At 39.4% G+C, this 23,575-nt stretch overlaps 1 protein-coding gene across 1 annotated transcript in view; it reads right to left on the bottom strand.

The window, feature by feature from the left end:
- Positions 1 to 10,660: 10,660 nt before the first annotated feature.
- The window catches only part of ARHGAP15 (Rho GTPase activating protein 15), a 631,814-nt gene continuing 618,899 nt past the window's right edge, over positions 10,661 to 23,575 (bottom strand). Inside the window, exon 13 of the mRNA XM_062199545.1 lies at positions 10,661 to 10,846. Coding sequence (XP_062055529.1) covers positions 10,663 to 10,846 — 184 coding nt within the window. The 3' untranslated portion in view covers positions 10,661 to 10,662. The remainder of the gene's footprint in view (positions 10,847 to 23,575) is intronic.

Here is a 23,575-nt window from a genome sequence, read left to right as displayed (position 1 = left end):
CTGGAAACTGTAAAATTCCAACTAGTGTTTCTCCGAAGTCGTCTTTACAGGATAATGTAAAGTTCTATGTGTTCTTGTCGGCCTGGGAGACTTCACATGGCTGTGAGGAAATCAGACAGATGAAATGCTCTGCTTCTGAGGCTATAGTAGAGATTTCTATGTTAGAATAGTTACTATCTGTTTCAAAGATGGATATTTACACATATGCCCACATATACCTGCGTGAGTTTTTTAATATATGTAATATTTATAAATTACATATATACATATATATATATATATAAAACTGTGAGCAATTGTAAAAGTATTAGGTCTTTGGGTTATTTGAACACTCTTCATTTATAATTTGCTTTTTGGGAATTATTTAGCTTTGCCAGATACCACCATATTCAATACTTTTTTTTTTAAATAATAAACATGTCTAGTCAAAGAAGGCATTAATGAAGCAATTCCCCAAATAAAACAGCCCATGATATCTGAGTTGCAGCAGAGAGAGAGTGTGGTCTTTGTAGTTTAATCAAGATCACAAGACTTGTTTTGAGCGTCTGTCATCTTTAATTTTACGGCACTTCATTTCAGAGTAGGACTGCCAGGGTCACATGCAATTAAAACACAGGCAAGATTTGTCTTGTGAAATCTTAACATAAAAAGTAATGTGTTACTCCATTTTAACTTTTCTACTGAACTCTGTGAACTCACTAATTACTTTTCCCCCCTCTTGTCACCTTTTTGATATGACATGTATTTTATAGAAGAGATAGAAGTTTGGATTTTTTTATATCATGCATACGATTGAGGATAACAAATTAAACCGGAGAAAAAAGGAATGCGTTTTTCAGAAATACGTTTTTTAGTAATATCTGCGTACTCCAGCTTCGATTACAAAGAACCTCATAGATCCAATTCTAGGGAATAACCATGAATCTGCTTAACTAGGGCAGGTAGAAGTGTAATAACGAACCAGAGATTTTATGGAGGGCAGGATCGTGAACTAGAGTTTTGTCTCTGGGGTGGGGGCAAAGGCGTTTTTATGTGATTGGCTATGAAGAATATTAAAAGTCAGCGCCAATGTGGAGATTTGGAGTCGAGGAGGGTGGTTGCATCACAGTGATCAGTAAATTGCATAGACCCTTATTAACCTTATTGATAAGGAGCTTAGGGAAGTCCCATTCAAACCGCAATATATTCTTTTTGTTCTTCTCCCTTGCAATCCCAGCCGTTTGTATGGACGGCCTTTATGCTGCACCTCAAAATTCAGTGTGAGTAGCTGTGCCTTTAACTGAGAGTAAGGGAATGGCACGGGAGCCAGCCTGTGCACAGGGGCTTTGGGCCTATTTAACTGGTGCGGCGGACACCTGGAGAATGTTTGAAAATTTTGTGCTTAAAGAATCTTTTATATTGCTCCTCTTTCAATGCAGCTGGGGTCTGTAGGGATCAGGGGATTATTTTTGATACCTGTCGAAAAGAGTTATGTCTACACTGATTTTCCATCCCTCACTACTAATTAACCTTATTGTATACAGGAAACAGTCTATTTAATACCTGCATTCTTTCTGTAATGCCAAGTAAAATGAAATCCAGTGTGAAATCTAGTTAGCGTTTGCCTTTTTGAAGTCATTTTTAAGTTTCCAGTTTGGGTGACTGTGACCTCAGAACTGATAGCTAGAAAAAGAGTGAGCTCAAACCAATTTTGACTTCAATTGTATTCTTCACCCCCTCCAACTTAAAAGCTTCCTTTCACCTGGACTTGTGAGAAGAGTGAAGGAACAGACATCCTGAGCAGGACAATGATTCCCCAGTGCTGTCCACGTTGAGTTCTCCTTGTGGCTGCGAGCCTCCCCTCCACAACTCCCATGGGCTGACCCCTACCCCACCAACTCTGCTTCTGCCCTGGCAGCTGAACATCTCTGTCCCCTTCTTTTCAAGCAAGGAGGCTCAAGTTTCTCAGACCGACACATCACAGAAAGTTGTGCAGCAGCAATGCAAATGTGTGAGAGGGTAGGAAGGGATAGGAGCCCAGTGTCAAATGATACAGGAAATCCCATTGGTGAAATGTTTGGAGGGAAAAAAGGTAGAGTCTAGCAAAAAACAGCAGAAATTAAACGGTGTAAAATGTCACCAAATGATGTGGAAAAATCCACACATCTTCAAGTATGCTGCACAATATGGAATTAGAACACATTTTGCTGGTGAGGTGAGAATGGTTCGTGCAATGGCTGCATTCCTGCTCTTAAAAATGTGAGTGCGTGTTTGTGTGTCAAGTAAACTTGTCAGCTTCCATGGTGCCAGAGGAAAGTGAGGATTTTCAGGCCAATGCCTTATATTTTCCAGATTTCTTGGCTTTTGAGATTTTTCATACATTGGTCAGAAAGCCTGTGCTCCATAACATTTATCTAACACACAAACCACGCATTTGAAAGTATAATGAAGTGGAGTAGAAGACACTGCTGAGTGGCACGGAAGCCTGGATCCTCCCAGTTCTGCAGAAGGACTTGAGAGTTGCTGTCAGGTGTGCTTGACTTGAGTTGGCGAATCTCACTGTCTTTGCTGCCGCTGCTGCTGATCTATAGATGTATTTCTTGGACACTGAGACTTTGAGAGAGGAAGATGAAGAGTCTTCTTTGAAGGGTCTTCTTTTATGGGGGGCTAGGAGTTAACACAAATACCAGTGATTTGGCTGCCTACAAGATACTACATTTAACTTGCTGATAGGAAATCCAATGGTGGATCTTATTCGTGTTTAGGTTTGCATATGTTCTGTGTGTTTGTCTTGGTTCACTTACCCAACAAGTGTGTACTGGGCACCAGATAGGGGCTTGGTGTTTCCACTCTACTCCACTGCTTTCTTTGCACTCTCCTAATTACAGGAGTGTTCTACAGAATCCAGCTGATTGCTTGAGAATTTTGTGCATGCCTCACTTCAAGCATATGATAGCAAAAATCAGCTGGATAAGTCTATCAGGGGTGTGTGTGTGTGTGTGTGTGTATCCTTGTGCCAGGTCTCACACCAAGACAGATAGATATTTTCATCTGACAACACTACTGCAGAAAATTGCCATCTTTTTGTGCAAGATGTTCCTGTATTCTCATCATTTGAATGATTCAGGATCACTCTCTGGCAGCATGAAACACAGCGTGTCTTGATGCCTGCCTCTTTTTCAATTATATTTAAGAGGAAGACTGCTGGGGAACCATTTTTTTCATCCTGCACAAGACTCCTAAAGAGCCAGGTTTAATTTCAGCACAATATTAGGTCGTATGATATGATGGATGAAAACAGGACACTGACAAATAGGATCCCACACAGGATAATATGCTGTAACACAGAGTTGAAGCTACCCCAACAGGTACTTTTCAAGATGTGGCAAACCAGGCTCCCATTCTACCTTTTCCATAATGCAATAAAATGGTCAGTACAGTGTCTGTGAAACATGTAGACAACCAAAGTGCTACATGAACATTTAGCTGTAACAGCAATAGCACGAGTGAGATTTAACCACTTATTCACAATAATGGTATCTTCATTTCTTTTAGGAAATCACCTAATATTCCTATCGGTCTTTGATGAAAGCTAGTTTAAAAGGGTAGCTTTCATTAGTTGTCTTACAGAACAACCAGGTACTCAAATGTGGAGTATAAAGATTTGGGATGTTCATGTGCATCCATTTTTGCACATAGGTCAACTCTGGATATCTTAAAAAGGACCCTATGATCATCTTGGAAGCATTTCAGCAGCATTCACACTCATCCAAATTGGGCATAAGTAGGCCAAAATGTGTTAGGATGGTTGGTGTCAAATAGTGAGATCGTTGTCAGGATACCAGGTTTAACCCCAATCCCCACACACCAAGTAAACAGGAAATGGAAGGTCTGCATTACAGCAAAGATTGCTTTGCACTTAGCAGTCTTAATTAAGAGGTAGTGGGTAAAGTCTCCAAGAAGTCTAAGGGGACAATGTCCATTACATCCGTTTCTCTGATCTGCTGAGTTCAGACCTGCTTCCACAGTCTTAAGGCAACACTCTTCTGCCTGGCAATGGTACCTTTAATTTCTCACTGCTTCCAACATCACTCCATGATGTTGCTATAAGCATCTTTACAACTCTAGTAAAGTGACTTCCTTGACAAAAAAAAAATCTGCAGTGCCTCAAAATTGATCAGAGAAATATGATAACACATCTTGGTGTGGCATTCAAGGCTTTTTCAGACTCTAGTCTCAACCTTCCTTGTTATTGTTTTCAGATTATAAAGTTATTGCTAATCAATAAGCTGGAGATCCTCACTTATATCCTTTGGGGACAAGTTATAATTTCATGTTGTATTATCTAAAATTCTTTCACATAATTCTATTCGACTGTCCTGAGAGGCGAGGTAAGACAAGTATGTTCTATTTGATAGATCAGAAACTCAAGAATTAGATGCAATACATAACTTTCCCAGGATCCAAGCAGTGGATCATTTCCCACACTTTCACAATGCTCTGGCCATGCACTTAGCTCTACAGTTTGCTCTGTGCACAACCATTTTCTGTGGTACAAGCTGTACAATATCAGAAGCTTTAACACTGATGGCACAAAAATAGAATTTCTTGGTCTGAGTCTTATCAGATGTGCTTTATTTGGTGCCCTGAAAAGACAGATTTCACATTCTGATTTTCTGGCGTTTTAAGAAGGATCTGAAACTTTGGCAATACGGTGCCCACGTTCCCACATCAGCAATGTCCTCCAGAGGAGTAGCAGCAGTGTGTTTTGGCCAGGCATTGCTGGAGGTTCTTCAGTAGTCACCCTTTCGTAATGCCTGCTGCCTGCTCCTCCTTACTCATGTATGTTATGTACCTGGCTCCACTAAGCATCTATGTTTGTAACCCTTGGGTTAAAGAAATAAATAAAAGGATTCATATATATTCTAATGCAAGAATAAACATTTTCATTGGAGAAATAAAATATGACTATTACATTTGAAGAAAGTCCTTGTGTGAAGAGTTGAATTTTCTGGGAGGGAGTTGAAACTATTTTGGTCTTATTTCTCATTTTTGACAACGGAGCAATTTGACCCAGAACTCTTAGTGACAGTCCTTTTGGATGAAAATCTTTACAGGGCCTTTTAATTAGGAATTGACAGGGTGATTAACTTATAATTCACAAAAATAAATGTGGAAAAGAGAAGAACAGGTCAATTTCTAGCTGTGTTAAACTATAAGGACAGCACTATTGGCAAGTGATTGCTTCCTTTTAACAGCTTTTCTAATTTTTCTTAATTGGATCCTTTGTTTTCTAATTGGATATGGGAAATCATCATATGGCTTTCAACTACTAGCTGTGGCATGGTGATCCCATCATATGGCACATGCTAAATAAAGTTAGACTCGCAATGTATAAGCTGAAACGCATTTTGTCCGTCGCCAAGAAACTTTTTGTGTCAGTGAGAAAGAAGATCAATCAATCTCTTTCTTCCATCTTGGGGAGGTAACGCCAGGCTAAAATGATTCAGAAGAACTAGAAATACCCTGAAGAATATGATTTTATTCTTAAAAAATGTTAAAAAATTACTCTCCCTCACACACAGACATCGAAACACACACTTTAGAAAACATGAGTCTTCTCAAAGTATCTGTTACTTCTGGTGAATTCAGAGATTCTTTTCCTAAGAAGCAGGTTTTTCTATGGTTTTCTTATTTTCCTACATCCTCTGGATCCCTGTTATCTAGAGGAGGAATGCGAAATATGTGATCATGGCCTTTCTTAGACCCCAACATCCTTCCGGTCCATATTCCTAAATCGCCAGGTGCCCTCTGTTAACCAAACTTCTCACTTTCCCTTGGAGATGTCTGATCTTTCACAACTCTGCACATGCCCAACTGACTTTCTGGTCCATCTTCAGCCTTTTTCCTTTGTTTGGCAAATTTTATCCACTGCTCAAGATGACATTCAAGGTTACCTTGCAGCGAAGCCTCATCTGATCCCTCCTGGCACAATTTGTTATTTGGTCCCTTATCAACCTCTGAACTTTGTTAACATCTCTATAGAGTATCTGCTCATCTGTTCATTAAAAAAGTATATCTCTGGTTATAGATAATCAGTCCTGGAGTTATAAGGTTACCAAAATTGTTAAGGCTTTTGATCTTGTACCACACTGTAATGAATTGTCAGCTGATTGTCTCTCCCTGGACTGTGAAATAACAGAGGGAGGAATCATATCACTAGTGCCCAGAATAGAGTCAGGCTTGGTCTAGGTGATTAAGAAATGCTCACTGGCTTTTCAAGACTTCTGGATGGAGAATATAGATCAGTTTATAAAATCTAACCTTTCAGTGAGTCAACCTAGCATACTTAACAATTTCAGCTTTAAAACTTGGAACTGTCATATGACTGTCATTGCTGTCTTTGAGATGTTATATAATCTAACGCCCTTTTGGCGTAACGCTCCTTAAGCGTTGAGTGTGTGCAAGTGATGGGCACTTTGGCTCAGCACCTTACAATGGCCTTTCCCCAGAGAGGAAACACATTCTCTGATTAAATGCCCTTAGCAGGCAGGGACAGGCCACAGCTGGGGTTTGAATCAGGCTAAATCCCATCAGATTGGAAATCAAGAAGCTGGTGCTTTTGAAGATTATAAATCTGGAAAGCAGTACAGACAAGGGGCTGGGAGTCCCTGCTCAAAGCAGGTAGTGCCACTTCTCTTTGGCATTCAGTCTTGTTTCTCTCTGGCTCATGCTTCCAGAATAACTTTAAAGATGGACGTGTGAAGGGACAAGATTTGCAAGCTAGATCTACTAAATCTACTCTTCATCCCTTCAAAAAGAGAAGTAATTAAAATCTTGGGGGAAGACCTAATTGAGAATGTCATGGAAATGAGGAGGACTTGAAATAGAATGCCAGAAACTCGTTTCATGTCACTATGTTTTTCTGAAAGGCGTAATTACAATTTTACATATAAGAATAGCTTAAAGCTAGGACTGTTAGCTCACCGTTACTGGTAACTTTTGATCATGGGGTTCTGTCTCATGTGACTTTTCTTGGCTTTGTGGTATGTGTATATATCCCACTTGATGAAACCACACTGAAGTATTTATTGTGGTTGCTTCTCTGTTCTTGGCCACAAGCCCACTTGTTGGTGCCATTGCTGAAATGAAGACATTCAAGAGGGACACAGGATCCCTCTCCTCCTGCAGGCAGATCTGTGGATGTCAGAGTTGTGTGCACATCTGGGTGTATCTCAAGCATACCCTTCCCTCTCCTGTACACCCCATCTATGCACATCGCCTGTGCCTTTGAGCCCATTATGGCTTTAAGTGTTTGTTCTTGGATCCATGCTTCACGCGTTTTATTTACATGCTTTATTTTTCATTTTATGAACAAATCGATAACTAGACTTACTCTTTATCGCACTGGATTAGTTTTATTTATTCCATTTGAATTTGATTAAAAAGCTGTCAAACAGAAGTCTACATTTTTATCAGCAGAATACGTTCACAAGACCGGGTATGAGCTGTGTTCAGCTGGAACATACTTTTCAAAATAAAACAATGTTTGATATATTCTAGACAGTTACCCTTTTGTTTATCCATGACAACTGAAACTAACCATCCAATGGATGAAGCAATCCAAGTCTAGTCAAGTAATCCTTAGGGCATATGAAAAAAAAAGCCTTTTTAAGAAGTTCCTTCTACATGGATTTAATGTAACTTACCAATAAAAAGCATCCTCAGAAGCACCATAAAAATTCTGTATAAATGACATAGCCAGGGAAAAGGAAGATTATACACTTTGATGAAGATTCAAAATGGATGCTAGCATTAAAAATGAGCAGCCATGCAATTCTTGTGTAATATAAAAATCAGGCCGGCGCCGCGGCTCAATAGGCTAATCTTCCACCTTACAGCACCGGCACACTGGGTTCTAGTCCTGGTCGGGGCACCGGATTCTGTCCCTGTTGCTCCTCTTCCAGTCCAGCTCTCTGTTGTGGCCCGGGAGTGCAGTGGAGGATGGCCCAGGTCTTTTGGCCCTGTACCCACATGGGAGACCAGGAGAAGCAACTGGCTCCTGGCTTCGGATCAGTGCGATGAGCCAGCCAAAAGGAAGACCTTTCTCTCTGTCTCTCTATCTCTCTCTCAACTGCCCACTCTGCCTGTCTATATATATATATATATATATATATATATATATATATAAATCAAAACATATTCCCAGTTAATGCGAGATTATGCTGGGGTGGGCATTTAGCCTAGCTGTCAAGATGTCTATATCTCACATCCAAGTATCTGTGTTAAGCTCCCAGTTTCAGCCGCAGTCCAGTCCTGACATTTGCAGGCATTTTGGGAGTGAACCAGAGTTCTCTCACCCTCTCTCTCAATATCTCTGTAATATCAGTAAATGAAAATGTTAAAAAGTTATGACTTGAGGCCCAGCTCCATGATTCAGCTGGTTAAAGCTGCAGCCTGCAGTGCCAGCATCCCATGTGGGCTCTGGTTTGAGTCCTGGTGGCTCCATTTCCCATCTAGCTCCCTGTTAACATGCCTGGGAGTGCAACAGAGGATGGCCCAAGTGCTTGGGCTGCTGTACCCTTGTGGTAGACCCAGAAGAAGTTCCTAGCTCCCAACTTCAGATCAGCTCAGCTCTGGCCTTTGCAGCCATTTTGGGAGTGAACCAGCAGATGGAAGATCTCTCTCTCTGTCTCTCCTTCTCTCTCTCTGTAACTCTTTCAAATAAATAAATAAATGTTTACAATAAAATTCGTCTTTAAAGAAGAGAGTATGTTTACAGGATATGTTTCTGGGGCCACAAATAGTATTTACAAAAAAATCCAGTGGTAAGTGCTTTGAACTGCCATTTTGCTTCAGAAAAACAACCATTCAAATGCTGTATTTATAAATTTCATCATGTAGCATCAAGAATAGCTGGACTCTATTTATATATAGCCAAACATTTTTTTTTTCCCTAAGGGACAGGGTTTATTGGGGAAACCCGGCAGGCTGGAGGGAAGGGGTGAAGAAGGAAAAGAGAGAGAAGGAGAGTATAAGAGAGAAACAGAGAGGAGAGGAGCTAGTGAGGAGAGAAGAGATGAGAGGGGGAGAGGAGAGCAAACGAGAGGAGCCAAGAGACCCATGTGTTCAGGAACAGGTCCTTTTAAAACTTTGCCAGAGGGCGGGCAGGGAAGCAGGAGCAGCGAATCCCATTAAGATGGGGGTGGAGCTTGACAACAGCGGTTGGGCCATGTGGCCACCTGGCTTTCAGCAATGGCAGCGGGAGCCAGGGCATAGGAAGTAAATCAGGGTGTAGATTGTGCCATAGATAAAACTGCGCCATTTTTCTAACATTTCCCCCTTCTGTTTTTTATAAAACAGGCATTGTGTGGGGTTACATCAGCCCAAAAGTCCAGGAGGGGAGAGGGGGTGATGGTCTGTCTTCTACAGCTGCTTCCTGCTGCCCAGGGCTACGAGTCTTAAGTTGTTATCTCTTGGGTGGGGAGCTGAGTATATCCCCGCAGCAGCATTTGGTTGACCGCCTGGTAGCTGAAGGCCTTCGTTTGTTCCATTATAACCTGCTGTAAACACTTAAACAGACACTGTAGTATAAAAGTCAGGGTGAGAACCATAGTAACCAATGATTCTAAGAGTAGCATTAACCAGGTAATGAGAGGATTTCATAGAGGAGAGGAAATGGGCGGAGGGTCTCTGGACTCTTGTGGGAACAGTTTGATGGATGTGGCTTAAAGCTGATTCCAGCCAAGACTGGGAGAAAAGCCACTAGCCAAACATTCTTGAGATATGAAATATATCTGTTCGGTTGAGAACCTGATCTTCATTCTGTTTTAAAATTATTAGCTTCTGCTTCCTACCTCTTTTGCAGCCACCTGCATAGACTAGGAATATGGGGACAAACCTGAAGCAGCATGGATTGTGCAAAGGCATGCGTGTGTGGACTCACGCCCTATTATTATTATTATTATTATTATTATTATTATTTTGACAGGCAGAGTTAGTGAGAGAGACAGAGAGAAAGGTCTTCCTTTTCTGTTGGTTCGCCTCCCTAAATGGCTGCTGTGGCCAGTGCTGCACCCATCCAAAGCCAGGAGCCGGGTACTTCCTCCTGGTCTCCCATGCGGGTCCAGGGATCCAGGCACTTGGGCCATCCTCTGCTGCCCTCCCAGGCCACAGCAGAGAGCTGGACTGGAAGAGGAGCAACAGGGACAGAATCTGGCACCCCAACCGGGACTAGAACCCGAGGTGCTGGCGCCGCAGGCGGAGGATTAGCCTAGTGAGCTGCAGTGCTGGCCGGACCCATGCCTTTAACTACACTCTCACACTTGCTCACACACCTGCATAGCAACCCATCTGAGGCCTAGGAGCAGCGCTGAAGCTGTTTCCTAGATGTGTGCTGTACTCTGTATAGTTATTTAATAGTGTGATGCACACCTCATGTGTCCCTGTACTGCTGGGAGGAGCAGCATTGAAGGGGTAAATGTAGAACACATATAGGCAAATATTGTCAATTATTTTATTCAAATGTTTGGAACTTAAACACAAAACCATGATTAAGTTTTCACAAAATGAGGCATCTGTCACTTGAAAGGAAAAAAAAAATTTCAGAAATATGTTTACAGAAAAGTAAAAATATTAGGCATCAAGACAGATGTGAACATATTCAGTAACTTGTCTTGTCTGTCAGTCTTCCTCTGAGCCGAAGATGTTGTTGTATTCGCTCAGCATGAGCTCAGCTATCTGGTTTTGGTATACCATGTGTACTGCCATGTTCCCACTTTCATTTTCAGCTCTCAGAAGGGTGGGTCCAAATACAATCCCTAAGCTTTGCGTGGACATGAGGTTCTTGGAGGCTTTGGCCACTATCCTGTGGAAAGAGAGAGAGAGAGAAATGCCATTGGAGTTTGAAGTGAAATAGTTGCTACTTTAGAATTATAAAGCAGTTTTATAGTTTCAGAAAAATAGCTACCTTATAACACTATTAAATCCTCCGTCTCATGCTTTATTCTATGGAAATCGAACCTATGACTTTGGGGGAAAGACTATATTGCCTTCTCCACATTTTTATCCCCATAATACCTTGCCATCCTGGGTGCTGAATAAATATTTGTGAAATAAATGAATCAATATATTACAAAGCAAAACTTACTGTGGATCGCTTCTCGGCCTTTTGGCTAAGATAAAGTGTGTGTGCAAAACTTACTGTGGAGTTAACAAGGTTCAGCATCAGAAGGGCTTATAGTTAATGGAGGAGACAGGTGAGATGCATAAACATTTATAAGAATCCAAATAGAACAAATAGAACTAAATATACATAATGAATAATGGAAGGTAGACATACGGACTGAGGAAACACTAAGCTTTTAGTGATTAAGTTAATGTTCTTGGCAAATGCTAAACGGAATATGTTTTTGTGAGGAGGTAGATTCTGAGACATTTAGGTATATGACAAATTTCTAAGTGTCTCCATTCATTGGGAAAGCCAACTTAGCTAACGCCTCAATAAAATGCAGAATCCTGTAGCATTCACACAGGAAAAGAGTCCTATTGGAATAAAGAAAAACTTGCTTTTGTAAGGACTATATGGAGAACTGGAATACACATGAAACTTTACTATATGATTCTACTGATGTTAATGCCTTTCCTGTTTCAACACAGGACCTTTAAAAAGAAAACAAAGCCCCATTCTAAAAATTGGGACTTAAAAAAATAATGCTTATTCTTGAAACTGAAGCCTACTTGGTTTTGTATTGAAATTCAGAAGAATGAAATACTAAGAAATACTCCACTCTGCACTCTATGAGACATTCTGACCCAAGGGAAATCTGTGTGTAGAGAATACAGCAAGACAACACAACGTTTTCTTATAAGATAATTGCCAAGATAATTGGTTCTGTGGCCTCCGAACTCAGCCTGGAACATTGTTGAGTTGGTTAGACTTCAGCAACGCTGGCCTACTTGGGCCCACACAGTTCTGAATCAGAGGAGGCAAGGAGAGTCGCTTTATTACTATGCCTTCACAAAGCCAGACTTCTGAAGTACCACTTCCATGATCAAAGGGCCACGCCGTCCCACTCCTGAAACAGACTTGGGAGGACCAAAGCTATGCACGCACTGACTTGCACCTGCCCACAGCACTTACATTGTACTCATAACAATTCCATGACATAGCCTCTATTATTAGGCCCTCTTTTCCCAGTGAAAAAAACTGAGACGGAGACAGAGTGGTGAAATGAGTGATGTTGCACAAAGCTGAGGCTCAAACCCAGGGAATGGGGTCCCAGCACCATGGCAGCATCATTGCTAGAGTAACTTCTGTGATTCCTGGGCTTAGTCACTGTGATGACTTTTCACTCTGCCAATGATTATATGATTCATCCTAAGAAGGTGGGAGTCTTTATTCCTCACTGTAAAATTGTGATTGACAGTCTGGTTATAGTGTATTGCTTTGTGCACAAAGCGATTGTCAAGTTTGGACTGAATAGTCAAGATATTCTGCCTCCCATCTCCCTTTTTCTTTTGCTTAAATGGAGAGCATTTGCACCTGTGAGTTCTGTTGGCATGGCTACATTTCTGCAAGGGATTCTTGTATTTTTAGAGTACCAGGGAGTTATCTGAGATTTCAAATTTGGAGTTTCTTCTGGAATATAAGAAGCTATGCCACTTTGCTACTTCATTACTAAAAGCCTATAGAATGATTTATGTGCCCTTCTACTTGGGATAGGTTTTTGCTTCCCTTTCCAAATTTACCTTAGTTTAAGCTCTCTCTTGAGCTTTTCCAAGAAATGGATACTATAAAAACCATTAGTATGATTCTGTATGAAGGAAAAGGAGGTTTTCTCTTTTCGTTTTAAATTAATACCTTTTTATGATACCAAATCTTTCACTGACTCCACTGCTTGCACAATAAAAGCAAGCTGTTAAAAGCAAAGAGGGAGAAAGGTAGCATAACTAACCAATTGAGTACCTATTAGGTAAAAATTGCTTCAGCAACTTTCCTGTTGGGAAGAAAGATCTCAATCAGTGAGATTTATCTAACAGAGAACAGGACTCAGAGGTCCAGGCCATGCAGAAGTTAGGGTCCAAAGTACAGGGGCATGGGCAGATTGAAGGTCAATGACCTATAACAGGGTGTCTTGGTCAGAGTCAAAGAACATTGGGATCTGAGGTCTAGGGGACCTGAAAGGTGAAAGGGGTGACATGAAGATAAACTGAGGATTCAAGACCTATTTAATTGTGGTTATAATTTCAGTTGGTGGCAAAGACAGTGAGATTTGAGATAATTGTGAGCCAAAGCTGAGTCAAAGACACTATATCAAGGCAGGATCAAGAGCTAATGACTGGAGAAGCCAGCTGTGCTTTGGGAAGGTCACGGGAAACAGGTGTGCAGCACCAGAGGAGCTCAGGTGGTGGATGGGGTAACACTTCTCCAGAGGGCCCAGAAAGAGCCATTTAGTGGGACTCAGACCTTCAGGGAAGAGCAAGAAGGCTGAAACGGGGCTAGACTTTTTTTCTATCTCCCCATAGTTCTTTATATTTTTCCTGCTCAATTAAAGGTTGATCCTGGAGCCCAGAACAAGGCCAAAGCTAGAGGAGGAAACAAAGACCGAGTTTAAATAGGAGGAAGAGTAGAAGGCTAAAGCAGTGTCCAAATCCCATTCGGGTAGATTTCTCTCTCAGGGCCACTGGGTCACAGAGGGCAATTTCTGCAATGGATTTCTGCTAATTGCATCAGCTTGTAAATTTCCTCTGAACAAACGTTCATTTTGGGCATGTGTAAATATGGAATACTCATTGTACCTCAACCTTGTGTCCTTCATGCACACTTTCCATTTGATTTTATTAAAACTCTAATTTATAAGTGCTTTAAAATAATCTTGTAGAAAGTGCAATTTTTTGAAATAACACATAGTTTTCTGTCCAGGTTATATTTTGCATTACTACTGGCTAAATATCTTAGTGGCTTGGAATTTTTTTCTAAGTTAGGAAATCAAGTTACTTGCAACAAGTTTTAGAAAAATCAAATGTAGTTAAGAAAGTTAATAAAATGTAGACCCATATTATGTTGAATATAAGTTGCTTTGCTGATTCACCATTACAAAGTATGTCCCAGTGTGTGTTTCTGTGTGTGTAAGTGTGTGAATAAATTGGCAATTTGTTTTCTATCAAGCTAGGTATAGTTGATATGTTGACAAATCAATCCAGCTTTAAATTAGAAAAGACACTGAGAATAGAGACAATTCGGAGTAGAAGTCACTGATTCCATAACTGCATTGTTCATGTTGAAGGTAAATATTCTTTCCAATAGACTGTGGTGATGGACATTTCCAGCAAAGAAGGCCTTCAGATTTGGGGGTGTGTGGGAATATATATTAATGCTGTTACAAATTTCACTATTTGAATACAAACTTACCTGTTTTTTACCTTGCTAGACTGCTTTTTAGTTAAATGATTGACTTAGGAACTACACAGAGAGTCAAACATTTTCAAAAATACCATCCTGCAAAAATTATTTATGTCTCTCTCTTTTATTAACCTCACATCCATGGATGTCCTAACTTCCACTCTCACTGCGGGGACCAGCTGGGCATTGCTATTGCATTATTTCTAAAGGCTTTAATTAGTGAAACAAATGTAAAGGAGAAACATAAGCTACTGACAGAAATATGTGGGGTCCTCAGAAAGTTCATGGAAATGTGTCTTATGAAAAGACTACACATGGACTTTGGAAGTTTTTATATCAAAATAAACTTAACTTTTAATTCAAGTTTTTCCAAAAACTTTATGAGGCATCCTTGTAAAACCCTGAATGGAAAAAAAAATTCAATCTGGTATCTAAGATGGAAAACCTCAGAATCAATAAGTCCTACTTCCAGTAGCTTAAGCTACAAGTGATTTGTGTTGTTGTAGGAGAGAAAGTGATTCAGAAGCCATATAGATTTTTACTATTTAGCCATTCATCTGGAGCAATTTTATCTAAAGTAAGTTCTGCAAAACACACTTTATGTGATGTTTCATGAAAGTGGTAGTCCAAAGTAATAGTTCTGAAGAAAATCACGTGCCAGTTTCTCCTCTCGGAAATTCACAATGCACAAAAGCACAATAACGGCTCTGAGGAATCCAGCAGAAAACAGCCCTTTCCTGTCTCTGGCTAATTTGGGTCTTTGATTCACATGCTAGTCATTACAGAGATTCTCTTTCCTGAGGGACACCGGGAAGGATGTTTCAGGAATTGCTACCGTGTTGGGCTTTCCTAGAGACCTTTCGTGTGTAGGCCTGATAATATTATGCTTTCTACCATCCTGAGTTCCACTGGCTTTACAACTCTGCCGCACCTAACTCAAATGAGGTCACATTGTGGTCATTTCTGGCCAGTTCCACCCCTCCAGCAGGGCTTAGATTTCATTGGTCTTTACACTCCATGACAGTGTTGTAAATTTTGAGCAAAATTTAACCTGTTTTCAGCAAACAAATGAAAGAATTTCTCCCTTTTTATGAAAAAACAAAAACCAAAAGGCAAAAGAACAAATTTGAACACAGAAGGTAAGGGCAAAGACGAGATTGAGATCTTAACATGCAATGAACTGTTGGATGGGTAAGAAGGCGCAAAAGCGTTTAGATCTTATATCATCAATACTTGGAAATTCCTCTTGAGGTCTGTTTACTCGCCATTAATTTACTACCAAAGAATCCTTACAGCAAAGATATCTGAGTCTAAGCAACATGAAGAACTCAATGTTTAGTACCTGTGAATGCTTGACTAATAGGAAGACCCTAAGCTTCAGCTCTTTGGAGAGAGGCTATTTATTAATATTGTTTTGTTTAAGATGGCTTGACAAAAATACATAACTATAATTTTATGAATTTGTTCATTAAATACTACTTGAAACATACTCATTGTAAAAGCGATTCTTACATGGCTAAATAAAATTTAAGTTTATAAAAACTTGGGATGAGAAAGAATACATTTTTTTCTGGCGAAAGGCAAAAAGTGATATATAGTTTACAGCATAAAAAGAAGAGGAAATGCCAGAGCTACTTTTTGTCAGGTCCAAATGAAAAAAGCAATGATCCATCAATTTAAGATTATTTTAGAAACAATCAAGAATCCAATGCTACAGATGTTGGACCCCAGACTCCAAAAAAAAAAAAAAAAAGAAAAAAAAAGAAACCTCTTAAATAAGCTTTATGCTGGGTAAGTTTTTCCAAAAGTGAGCTGAATTGCTAATTCAAAGAAATCTCTTTGTTCCATAAAATTACAGTCAAATGACTAAAAGTAAAGGAGAGCTTTACCATAAAACTAAAAATTAATGCTGAATTTAGAAGACTGAAACATTTAATAATAGTCCAACTCCAAACAGATATATGGATGCAAACTTCCTTTTAAGTTTGTGCTTTGCTGTTACCATAGTGACTTGCAAAAGATGTTGAAAGGCACATAATTGCCTGCAGGACTTGTTTCCAGTATGGAGGTGTGCCTGTCTGTGGTGTGCTGTGATTTTCCAACACATGTAACTCCAGGACGGTTTCACTTGAGGAAGAGTGTGGTGATAAATGTAGCTCTGCCATCAGGTGACACTTGGCTTGCAGGATACAGCTCAGCCACTACATGTGAAATGTTAATTGTGACTTTGACCACGTAACTGAGAGGCTGTTAAAAATAGAATAAATTTTCAATATGCTCAACTTATGTTTCTTATGTGCTATAACTATTTTGGAGGGATCCATGCTAACCATATGCTTGCCTACCCTCAATTTGCACAAACTGTACTGCTGTCTACACTGGCCTTTCTCTGAGATTGGGGACTTAGCAGAAATTCTGCTTTCTCTTTTAAAGTCATTTGTGTGCATCAGAAAAGTTTTCAAATAATGCAAAAGCAGGAGGGCATTCACTAGTGTGTTTGCATTTAATTCTAATGTAGTTCAGGGTTTCATTCATGGATCATTCAGTCATTTTTTATGTCAATTTATGAATTAATTGGTTTGCACTAAATAACTCTTCAATTTTATATTGGAACAGCATAACATTGTTATTTTCCAGAATAATTTGATGACTATCATCCTAAATGTGAATTATTACTATATTCTGACATTTTTGCTTTTAAATAACCTGTAAAGCCATGTATATATAATTCTCTCATAGCACATTACAGAAAAGCAGCCTTATATTGCAGTTGCATACTGATAGCTAGCATAGCCTGAGTTTTTGCATTTTATTGAGCCTCTTTGCACCAATTTCAATGTAGAAGATTAGAACATTTTCAATTATTCACTTGTTTTGAATTTTTATTGATTAGATATTATAGAGATATGCTAACATATCTTTAAATTAATAATCAGAACATCTAGTAAGGTATGAGGACTGAAAAGGAAAAAGGAAAACAAAGAGAAGCCGGCGCTGTGGCGCAGCACGTTAACGCCCTGGCCTGAAGCGCCGGCATCCCATATGGGTGCTGGTTTGAGACCTGCCTGCTCCACTTCCAGTCCAGCTCTCTGCTATGGCCTCGGAAAGCAATGGGAGATGGCCCAAGACCCAGAGGAAGCTCCTAGCTCCTGGCTTCAGATCCGTTCAGCTCAGCTATGGCTGTTGCAACCATTTGGGGAGTGAACCATCAGATGGAAGACCTCTCTCTCTCTCTCTCTCTCTCTCTCTCTCTCTCTGCCCTGTCTGTATAACTCTGACTTTGAAATGAATAAATAAATCTTTAAAGAAAAAAAAAAGGAAAACAAGGAATAGCCTATAAGCTTTAATTAGTGATTTATTTCCAGTTGGAATGTGCATTCTGTGTGCTCACAACAACTGCAGATAAAATGGGAACTCACAGTCAAATCTCTAACATAGAAAATATCAAAAATGAACATTAAATGTGGTTACTATTTACTGAAGATCTTCTATTTGCTAATCACAGTGTTTCATACATATCACAATTTTTAAAGGAGATTTAAAACTCAAAATTTTCTTGCTTATAAAATAAGACATTGTGTAACAAAAAATTAGAAAAGTTTGAAAGTACAGTAAAGAAAAATGCTGGTAACTCAATGAAACCATGTGTTAACCAGAGGCAATGTTGCCCCCCACTTTCCCCTCCTAACCCTCCAGGGCATCTGGCAGTGTCTAGAGACATTTTTGATTTTCATTGACTGGTTGGGGTGGGAAACTGCTACTGGCATCTAGAGGGTAGAAGTACAGGATGCCTCCAAACATTCTATAGTGCGCAGAACAGTCCCCCATCCCTGAGAATTACACAGCTCAAAATGGTCATAGCGTGAGGTTGAAAAACCCTGCCTTAGGGTGAAACAATGAAAGTGTAACAACTAGAGCAATGATTCTCAAACTTTATTGCCCATGGATAATCTGGAAGGCGTACTAAAGCACAGATTGTTGGGCTCTACACCCACATTTTGGATTCAGCAAGTCTGAGGAGAGACTTGACAGATTGTATCCTTCACAAGTCACCAGGTGGTTATGATGGGTGCTTCTGGACCACACCTTCAGAATCAGCACTGACCAGGAACTCATGGCTCTTTTTCTTAAAACATGGTGACATGGGGCCTAGTAGATTAAACTGCCACCTGAGATGCTGGCATCCCATACGGGCGCTGGTTTGAGTCCTGGCTGCTCCACTTCTGATCCCACTCTTTGCTAAAGCACCTGGGAAAGCAGTAGAGCATGGCCCAAGAGCTTGGACCCCTGCACCTACATGGGAGACCTGGAAGAAGCTCCTGGCTCCTGGCTTTGGCCTAGCCCAGCCCAGGCCATTGTGGCTATTTGGGGAGTGAACCAGACGATGGAAGACTTCTCTGTCTCTCTCTCTCTGTAACTCTTTCAAATAAATAAATAAATCTTTTATAAATAAATATGGTAACAAGTAGGAGGGTCTATTTATTAGTCCTGTTAGCATTAATATTATTCTTTTTTTAAAAAAAAGTTTATTTACATGTTAACTGACTTGAAAAACACAGAGAGCAAGAAAGAGAGAGACAGAGAGAGGAGAGAGAGAGGTTATCCTCCATCTGTTGGTCTTCTCCCCCAGTGACCACAATAGCCAGGGATTGACTAGGCTGAAGCCAGGAGCCCGGATCTCCATCTGGGTTTCTCAGATTGGCGCTAGAGGTCCAAGCATTTGAGCCACTATCTACTGTTTTCCATGATGCATTAGCAGGAAACCTGATTGGAAGCTGAGTAGCTGGGACTTGAATCAGCACCCAGATATGGGATTTGGGTGACCCAGGCAGCAGCTTAACCCACTGTGCCACAACAGCTGCTCTAGTATTATTATTTTTAAAATGAGAAAAGTGGTCTGTTGTTCTTTGAACTCCAGATTCTTTGAAGTTAAGAAATGCGGAAGAATTTAACAAAAGCAAATAAGTCGCCATGTATATTTTCTCTCTCTTTTCTGTTGAGAATGTTTAAGCTCATTCTAGGTTTATTTTATTCATTTGTATAACAAAGCTAATACATAAATTTGAAAAAAATGTACTAAAAAGGAATATCTAGAGTAAAACAAAAACTTTCCTTGCTTCCTAGTCACACTCCCTCATAATAACTATAACAGATGGGTGTTGTTGCTGGATGTTTTCCTGCATCCATCCATTTACCTATCTGTATACCTATTTCTATCTGTATACCTATTATCTATATAATATCATAATATATATGTACTATAAAATATGAAACTATTATAAAATAATGCATAGTTTACATATATAATTTTATTCCCTTTTAAAAAGGATGAGATAAAGAAAAATACGTAATGTGCTATAATTTGCTTTTTTCCCTGTTAACCATATAGCGTGGGCATCTTTCCAAGTCAGTACATATAAAAATACCTCATTTTTTAAAAAAGTTGTTACATTTTATAGTATAGAGATACCTTAATTTATTTAACCATTCCCCTGCCTATGGGATTTTATTGCTTCTAATTCTTTGCTATTATAGACAATACCACAATAAGCACCTTTGTATATATGGATTTTAAAGTTTTTATGCATTAAGAAGAATAACTTTTCATGATTTTTGTTTTGTAGATATTTTCCAAATTCTTTTGTTCTTTCATTTTATTGCTTAAATGTTGAGGTTGTCATATCTAGTACAAATTTTGGAGTTTCTAATATGATTCTTATTCTAAAAAGAGATTCTTATTCTCTAAAGAGATCAGATAAATATCAGTTTCCTTCCACTTCAAAAAAAGATTTCATTTTTTTAACTGCCATCTAATTCTTCTTAAGTATATTTTAGCATAGGAAATGTGATGGCAGTCTGAATATGCTGTTTTCAAAAAAGCTAGCTAATGTCCTCAATGACACTTGTTGAACAAGATATTCATCTTCCATCGATCTGCATCTCTCCCTTTTTTGTGCAGTCTCCTACATGCATAGCTGCACACACGCCTGCATATTCTGTACTGCCGATGAGCTCTGTGTATTGTGGACCAGAACTTTGCTGCTTGAATCACTGTACCTTCCTAATGTATCTGGGATGTTCCTCCTCTCATTTTTTTTTTTCAAAAATGAAAGAAAATTTTTCAGATTAAGTTCTTCAGATGAACAAAGTGAGCCTGCGAAACGCTGAACAACCTGATCAAAACCACACAGGAAGTAAGTGGCAGAGCCGAGATCAAGGTACAGTTCTTTTTACTCTGGGGTACAGATATTCTTTCTACAAACAACTAAGATCCCCAGATTCTGAATTTGAAGCCTAACGGTGAGGTGTGAAGCCCGAGGAAGACCTGGTGGTGGGACTCAGCATGAATTCTGGGATGACATATTTCAATGCTTCAGTCACTTACTTCACAACCGAGGATATATCCCAATGGATGAGAAGGGTGTCCAAATGGAAAACAGAAATATGTCACCCTTTTCTCCAGATTCACACAGTTGTTTTATACACCTGGAATGATTCATTTTTCATTAAGAATTAAAACGCATTATTAGCAAAATCATGGAGAATTTCAGCCATGGTCTTCCTTAGGCATTTTTCTTAAGCTTTACAATGGTTTGAACATCTACCTTAGACCATATCAGCAGTAAGAGAAGCCTTAATTTTTGTTTTCTGAGCTCTGCTGATACAATGATCACCACTCATGATATCAACAGCCTGGAAAGAATTGTTTTGCAATTAGGGAAGAAGAGTTAGGAATATTGCATACTGAGAGTATTTTTAGATAGGAAGAAATAAAAAGACTGCTTTTATTCTCTACCTGAATTCATCCAATAAAGTAGTTTAAAAACTAGTAATGATAGTAATATTTCATGCAGAATAATTGAGTGTTGAACATGGAATCAGCCTTAATCTAGTCAGGCAGAATAATGCACGTAATTCTATTAGTGGAAAATATAAAACTTAAATCTTTGTAATGTTAGAGAAACCTAAAAGGAAAATTGTCAGTATGCACAGTCAGAAACCCTCAACCTATATTTTATTTTTCCTTTTTATACAGGTGAATAGAAGAGCCACCTTACTTTCCATTGTGGAGAACTACACCATGTGTTTGACTATGTTCTTAAAAACTCTCCTTTTTAAAATAATTCCTTCAATAGCTGAAAGAGAATCAGTTGCAATATGGGTCTCATCATTCAATCATCAACAATCCATTTTACTTTCTGAGAAAACTAAGTCTTTGATACTTTCTAAAGTGACCTGGCTGAAGCAGAATCCTGTGAAACTAGTGAGCACCACGTTGAAAATGCAGCAAGATGCACTCTGAAAAGGAAGAGAGAGCACAGGAATGGGAGATGTTTGGTTTGGAGAAAAGAATATGTAGAGAAGCCATGGTAAATGAATGTAAAAAGCTATGATATGAAAGAAAAAAATATATTTTTCCTTTCTAAATCAGTTATTAGAGTTGGCCTGGAGAATTAGTGTAGTAAGAACAGAAAATGTTTCAAAACAGGAATGAGTAATTAAGACAAGTGAGATAATATATGATAACTGAGATATCTTTCCCACCCTTCCTTGTATCTTTCCCTTTCAAGTCAGCAGCTCTGATGGAGGGGTTATACAACAGAAAAGCAGAGAAAGTCCTTTTGCTTTTTGCTTGGTTAGGCCTGTTAATGGCAAAGGATTGTGTTTTGTGTTGCAAAAGCCTACATGCCAAAGGACTCAAGCTGTAGCCAGTGCATGGTCTAAGCAGTGGGGTGGAAGGTAGATGAAGAATCAGGCTACTCTGTTGCCAGTCTAGAGAAATATTTTCTTGACTGGAACCTGGAGATGCTGGAAGGGCTGAGACTTCGGTGAGGTCCTTTGGAAGCCACTCAGTCCTGAGTTCTTCTTAGCCCCTTTCCTGGGCTGTTAAAAGGTTTGATGACACTGAGATCAGAAGGACCCAGTCCTTTCCTTGGGGAAAATCTAATGATACAGGAAGATTTCAGAACAGCCCATGCCCAGCATATATCAGTAACAGCTAAGTAGAAATCGTTACATGATCTATCTAGGCAAAGGCGGCTCAAGACAGCTTCACCTCAACAGTGATGGAGATCCAGTCCTGGCATTGGAAGCAGAGGGTGGTGACTAAAAACCAGAAGAGAATGAAGACCTGCCTGTAGTGGTGACAAAAGCCATACATTTTCTACCTTGCAAATCTGCTTTATCATCTTCCTCTAATAGAGTGTCGATATCTGAAGTACAGGGAGTATATCTGGTTTTGTTCAATGTAGTATCCCTACTCCAGGATTAGTGTTTTGCTCATAGTAAGTAGTAGGTGATCAAAGAATATTCACTGAAATGCTATATGAATGGATGGATGCCCTTCCTTCCCACCAACAAACGCTTAGCTGTACATAGCCTTCCAGAACTAGAAATGATCCCGAAGTCTGAATTAAGTAAATGTAAGTAATTTAGAAGAAAATGACCTTGAGTGAGGAATTAGTTTTAGTTATGGAGCATTGGCTACATATCTTGCAAACCTGAGTTTCATCTATATTATGGGAGAATAAGAACACAGTGACAGAAATGAAGAGTTAATATTTCTGGAAAATCATTAAAGGCCTATAACTGTGTTTGGTGCCTTTCCTTTCTTATTCCATTGGACAGTGAGTTTCCAAACATATTCCTCATTTGAACAAAACTTGTGAGAGGAATTTAGAATGAAGCATAATTCTTACTGGCTTATACTATGTATGGCTTGCAGTTAAAGATATTGGTGCTTTTTCTTAGCCATCTAAAATCTGACCATCAAATTCTAGTTTAGCTAAAGCATTCTGTGTAGTTGGAGAAATACAACCCTTTTCAAATAGTACACAATATTTTGCTGAAAGACAGAAACTAATTTCTCTCTTATACATATGAATTCATCACCTGGACTGTGATTGAGAAATGAATTGTGCATTCCTGCACATGATTTTGTAAATAGGGATGGCAGACTAAGTCATGATTCTGTTGTTCAGCCCCATTCACTGTGATCACCTGCTGTAACAAGTTCTATAAAAAATTGGAAATGTCTACTTTTCAAGGAACTATTATCAAGTGTTATATTTGACAATGTCAAAGAGGCTCCTGGTCTCCAGGCTGCATTTTTCAATTTGATGATGGTGGTACTGCTTTGGATGCAGAGATTGGAACTTGGATCCCCTTTCAAGGAAGGACTTCCTGTCTACT

This window comes from Lepus europaeus, chromosome 1 (genome assembly GCF_033115175.1).
Source record: "Lepus europaeus isolate LE1 chromosome 1, mLepTim1.pri, whole genome shotgun sequence".
In the NCBI taxonomy this organism is placed as follows: Eukaryota; Metazoa; Chordata; class Mammalia; order Lagomorpha; family Leporidae; genus Lepus; species Lepus europaeus.
The sequence above is the reverse complement of the archived record's forward strand: the minus strand, read 5'-3'. Positions and strand labels throughout refer to the sequence as shown.